The sequence below is a fragment of the Sesamum indicum genome, linkage group LG2, assembly GCF_000512975.1.
Source record: "Sesamum indicum cultivar Zhongzhi No. 13 linkage group LG2, S_indicum_v1.0, whole genome shotgun sequence".
In the NCBI taxonomy this organism is placed as follows: Eukaryota; Viridiplantae; Streptophyta; class Magnoliopsida; order Lamiales; family Pedaliaceae; genus Sesamum; species Sesamum indicum.
The window spans coordinates 12,443,013-12,448,322 of record NC_026146.1 but is presented as its reverse complement, the minus strand read 5'-3'; the positions used below and the strand labels follow the sequence as shown (position 1 = coordinate 12,448,322).

The window sequence follows — 5,310 nt, the reverse complement described above, 5'->3', positions numbered from 1 at the left end:
TAAAAATCGTGGTACATAAACTGCCGTTTAATAAAATCAAAGTAAAAGTTTAAACTTTTAACATGATCAATCAATATTCGCCATGATTTTTAGCCATAGCTAAAATATTTGCCACGATTTTGGCCACACCTGTAAAAACAACGGCTAGTGATTGTTGCGAAACATTTGTTGACTTGTATTTACTATGAATTTTTATCGCTATAATAATTAACGGTGGTGGAAAAATTATATTTTTTCTAGTGCAATTAATCATGATTATTTTGTTAAAATGATTATTAGGAATAATTAGTAATAAAAAGGTGTTCGTAGAATTATTGATGAAAATAGTTAGTGATACACGTATAATGATAATCTAAAAAGAATAATTATTTGTTGTCACTGTATTTATTTATTTTACTAAGTCGTAAATATACACGTGTCACTAATTATTTATCGTGATAATTAATTTCATCACAAATAATTATATTGTGACAAGATTATGATTATTGTGGCTTAATATTTATCAATAATTCATATTATATTTTGTTCTAGTAATGGTTGATTTAAACCGACTTCTCTTCAATCCTTTTATTTATATATTTATATATATATATATATACACACGTGTGTATGTTTTTTTTTTTTATTAAACCGACTTCATTATGATAAACTTCTAACTTGACCACTGAGACACAATTTTATTTATTTATTTATTTATTTTTGATGATTTTAGACTTAGGTAAAAGAAAAAATTAAATAATTTACATAAGAAATTGTTGCTTAATTTGATAAAAGAATTATCACTTACATTGTATTCTTTTTTCGAAATTAAAATAATAAAATAAAATTTACTACGTTTTAATTAAGTGCTAAATGTGAATATATATATAAATTGATCAACAGATTGAATGCAAAAAATTTAGGACTCACATAATAATTTCTTCTTAAGATAAAGATAGCTCTATGAATAAATTTGAATCGATGAATTTGAAATAATAAATTCAAAATTTCTACTACAAATCCTTCGAGATTTAAAATATATTAGTTTCTTAAATTCTAAATTTGAGCTATGTTTTATTAAATAGTGTAGGATTTTATTTTCGATTTTCAGATTTTGAAACAGTAAATAAAAACATGCTTGTTCTATGTAATTTTATTTAAAATATATTGATTTGACACGATAATTTAATATGAAAAATACGACCTCATTAAACTAATTCAAATTTATCAACATTTCAAACCAAAACCTATAAAATTATCATATTTTTCACTGAACATGAAAACACAAACAAACACGCCCATTTCAACATAAAATTGTTTAATTTTTTTTTTTAAAATTCTTCGTTTAAATCCAAATTCATCGAGCCAAACTTAACTTAAGATTAATTGAATATTATTATTATCTTTTAGGAAAGAAAAAAAAAAGAAGAAAAAAGGTATGAGGTAGAATATTGAAGGATATCATGCACGTGAGAGGACACTATAGATGTTGTGCCTTTCTGCATCAAAAAGTTGGTGAAAAAGGAAAGGAGCTTTCCCCTCTCTCTCTCTCTCTCTCTCTCTCTCTCTCTCTCATATCTCTCTCTCTCTCTCTCTCTCTCTGAAAAGTTAAAGAAGACAATAAAATGATTGAAGCCTTTATAATCCAGCAAGTCAATAGTGTTGGGGTACTCAAATCTCTGCTGGTATAAAGATGAAAGCAACATTACAAGTATTAGCAAATTAAACACAGAGAGATATGGCTCTGGAAGCACTTTCTTCTACTGAACTCTTCAACTTTATCATGTTTGATTCTGCTGCTCCCACCCCATTCACCTGCAACAATGACTCCTCCGAGGCCAGCCCACAAGAAATTGCTCCACGGCTGAGCCACCCACCGCCACCGCAGGACACCACCACCCGCAAGAAGAGGAGGAGAAGGCCAAAGGTGTGCAAGAACAAAGAAGAAGCTGAGACTCAGAGAATGACACACATTGCTGTGGAGAGAAACCGCCGCAAGCAAATGAATGAGCATTTAGCTGTTCTTCGCTCTCTCATGCCAGACTCTTATGTCCAAAGAGTAAGAAACTTCAACTCTTTTTGTTTTTTCTTTTTTCAATTATTACCAAGGAAACAATTTTCAAAATTATAATTTCTGTAGAGTATTTTCTTCTTGGTGTGTGTGTGTATTATACAACTTTTCTTCTTTTTTTTTCCTGTTTGGAAAAAAGACTGTCGAAACTGTTGTGAAAACTACCAAAAGCTAAGCTCAAAAACTGTAAGAAAAAGAAAGAGCTGATTCAAACTGTGACAATTATAAGGGTTTTGTTTTCACTTTGTGACATGACCCTATTTTTATTGGTTGCTTTTTGAAATTTTTAGGGACTTTTTGCTTGATGAAATTAATCATTGCTACAAGAACCCAGATTCCCATTTGCTTCAAAATTAATAGTAATAATAATAATTTGTGAAAATTTGAGAGCCCTTCTGTCCACATGACAATTTTTTGCCATATTTTCTTACCAAAGAGAAAAGGCCCAAAGATTTTGAATCTCACAAGGTTACAGTTTGATTCCAAAATAGTTGTTCTTATACCCATTTTTTCTCATTCATCTGTCTGTCTTTTTGGACATATATTGTTGTCCTAATTCTTTCCGGGTATAAGCCAAGCATTAAGGACAAAGGGGTATTGTCCCAGCTACCTATATACCTAAGAAAATTAAATTAACTAGCTATGAGTATGATGCCTAGCTAGTTTCTTAATTAATCTCATCTACTGTAGTTTATGGCCTATTTTACACTAATTATTATTTATATGTCGTGATGGAACAGAATATAATGACGTAACATTCTTATAAGCTCTCTCCCTGTCTTCTTCTCTCTGTCCTAACAAAATTTAATCTCATCAGTCATCACTAGACCTTGCACACATATCATTACATTGCTTAACTGTTCCAACACTCGTTAAGAAAAAAGAAAACATCAGTGCCCATATACATATAATGTTTTTTTAGTGTCGTCAAGAAAGAAAAAAAACAGAAAACCCTAAATGGGAATTGGCGTTTGTAGGGTGATCAGGCGTCCATTGTTGGTGGTGCCATAGAGTTCGTGAAGGAGCTTGAGCACATTTTGCAGTCACTAGAAGCCAAGAAATTCACCTTGTTGGAGCAGCAGGTAAACAATAAAGATCAGTACGAGAAGAGTGATGATCAGAATTACAAGCAAGTCATGGGCAGCAGCAGCCCATTTGCTCAGTTTTTTGCATACCCGCAGTTCAGCTGCTCCCACAACCAACTTGGCAATAAGTACACTTCCCAGAGCAAGGCAGCCATTGCTGACATAGAAGTCACCTTAATCGAAACGCATGCCAACATCCGAATCCTCTCGCGTCGACGCCTTCGCCAGCTCTCCAAGATTGTCGCCTCCTTTCACTCTGTCTTCCTCTCCATACTCCACCTAAACGTCACCACTTTGGACTCCCTCGTGCTCTACTCCATTAGCGCCAAGGTACGTCAACGTCAACGTTAACGGATAATTCTTAGACGCACTTGGTTCATTCGTTCGATTATTGTTTGTATCTATGGCATACAACCAAGTCATTTTCTTGATTTATGGTCGTTGTAGTTGTCGTTGTCGTCGATGTTGTCTGTATCTCTCTCTCACACACACACTAACTTAACATAAATTACAATCAAACAATTAATATCAAAACTAGGTGATATATTCTCTCACGCGTCCCACCAATTCAATTTTGGCCTTTCTTTCCTCACTTGTACTATAATTATATATATATATATATATATACATGTGTGTGTGTGTGTGATGGTAAGAAAACTACAACTCTGGAAATGACCTAAGCATGCAAAAGAATCTACTTTTTTCACACAGCGCTATACGTACGTACTCTTTCCACATCGGTTTACTACGTACTGCCTAAAAGATTCTACTAGTAATTACTACCTTTAATTTTGTACTCTTTTCTTTTGATGAACAGAAATTAGTACTTATTCCACAAGAGACGTTTTTGGTAATGATCTGGAAATGATTTTCTATTTTCCATTTCCATGTCCAATGATGGCAGAGAAAAGGGACGTTTTTCCCCTCTACTTTAGTGGGTATTTCCTATCTATATATGAATATAGTTAGGGTTAATTTGTTTTTACTTATAGTTTTAGGGAAAAAAAAAAAGAAAAAATTGCAATTTACCCATATGATATGATAAATTAGTAAAAAAATTCATATGAAAAAAAAAGTTACCCTCTGTGTTTTGAAAAACGAAGAAAATTAGGGAGTAATTTGGTAATTCTTTTTTCATGATTTTTTTTCTTTTGCTTATTTTACATATTATAAGGAGTTAAAAATTGCATTTAATCATGAAAAAAAATATTAAAAGGAAGTTTTGGGATGAATGAATAGTTAATTATAGTAGGTTGTTGCAGGTGGAAGAAGGTTGCCAACTCAATTCAGCAGACGACATAGCCGGGGCAGTTCACCACATGCTAAGAATAATTGAGGAGGAAGCTATCTTAGGTTGTCAATCCTAGGACTGACCATATATATATATATATATATTAGTGAAATTATGGGACCTTTAATTTTAATGTTCACTGTGTTGAATTAATGTTCCATAGTCTTTTCCTTTGTTTGTGTGCATGGATGTACGTAGCTGTAGCTGTAGCTGTAGCTCTTGGTTTTGGCTGCGGATGGATTTAGGGTCTGATCATTAGCCTTAGGAGTATGGATCTTATTTTTGTTCAAAAATAATAATTTGGAATATGTAAAACAATTTGAAAGACGAATAACAATAAATCTATCTCTCCATCTTCTTGGGATGTCAAAGTGTCCAATATAGATAGCTTCGCCTGCGTTTTTTGGACTTTGTTGTAAGATTTTTTTGCTCCATCAATTTATAACTGGCTAAACTAACAAAACTGTATGGCAGCTAAGATCCAAGAAGCTGCAAGGAAAATTCAAATTTATTGTGACAATTCCCATACTAAGACATGGGGAATTTGTACTTTTAGAAAAATAAAGAAATAAAGTTATAAATTAGCTAGGTACTAACATGTAAAAATTAAAAAAAGAAGGATAAATAATCTAAAATTTAAACTTAAGTAATGGATAAGTGTAAAACACAAAAGTGTAATGAAAATTAGAAATAAATATAAATTATTGTACTGAAAAATTAAGTATACCTAGCTGGAAAAATGGATTGGATCAAGATAATCAAAGTTAACACTTACCGAAATTTAACTAGAAAAAATAAAAAATAAAATAAAATTTTAAGTGGCAAAATAAAATATTATTTTTAGTATTATTTAACCTAAAAATAAAATTTAAATTGCATCACTA

At 31.6% G+C, this 5,310-nt stretch overlaps 1 protein-coding gene across 1 annotated transcript; it reads left to right on the top strand.

The window, feature by feature from the left end:
* Positions 1,520-4,790, top strand: LOC105155973 (transcription factor bHLH71). Its single transcript, XM_011071972.2, has 3 exons — positions 1,520-2,038; positions 3,028-3,465; positions 4,398-4,790. The coding sequence occupies exons 1-3, from the start codon at positions 1,718-1,720 to the stop codon at positions 4,500-4,502; spliced, it is 864 nt and encodes a 287-aa protein (XP_011070274.1). The 5' UTR covers positions 1,520-1,717; the 3' UTR covers positions 4,503-4,790.

Bases quoted from the DNA above. Each gene is read 5' to 3' on its own strand.
- LOC105155973 (XM_011071972.2), top strand. From the start codon at position 1,718: ATGGCTCTGGAAGCACTTTCTTCTACTGAACTCTTCAACTTTATCATG. The intron at 2,039-3,027 runs GTAAGAAACTTC...TGGCGTTTGTAG, and splicing joins CAGACTCTTATGTCCAAAGA to GGTGATCAGGCGTCCATTGT. The intron at 3,466-4,397 runs GTACGTCAACGT...AGGTTGTTGCAG, and splicing joins TCTACTCCATTAGCGCCAAG to GTGGAAGAAGGTTGCCAACT.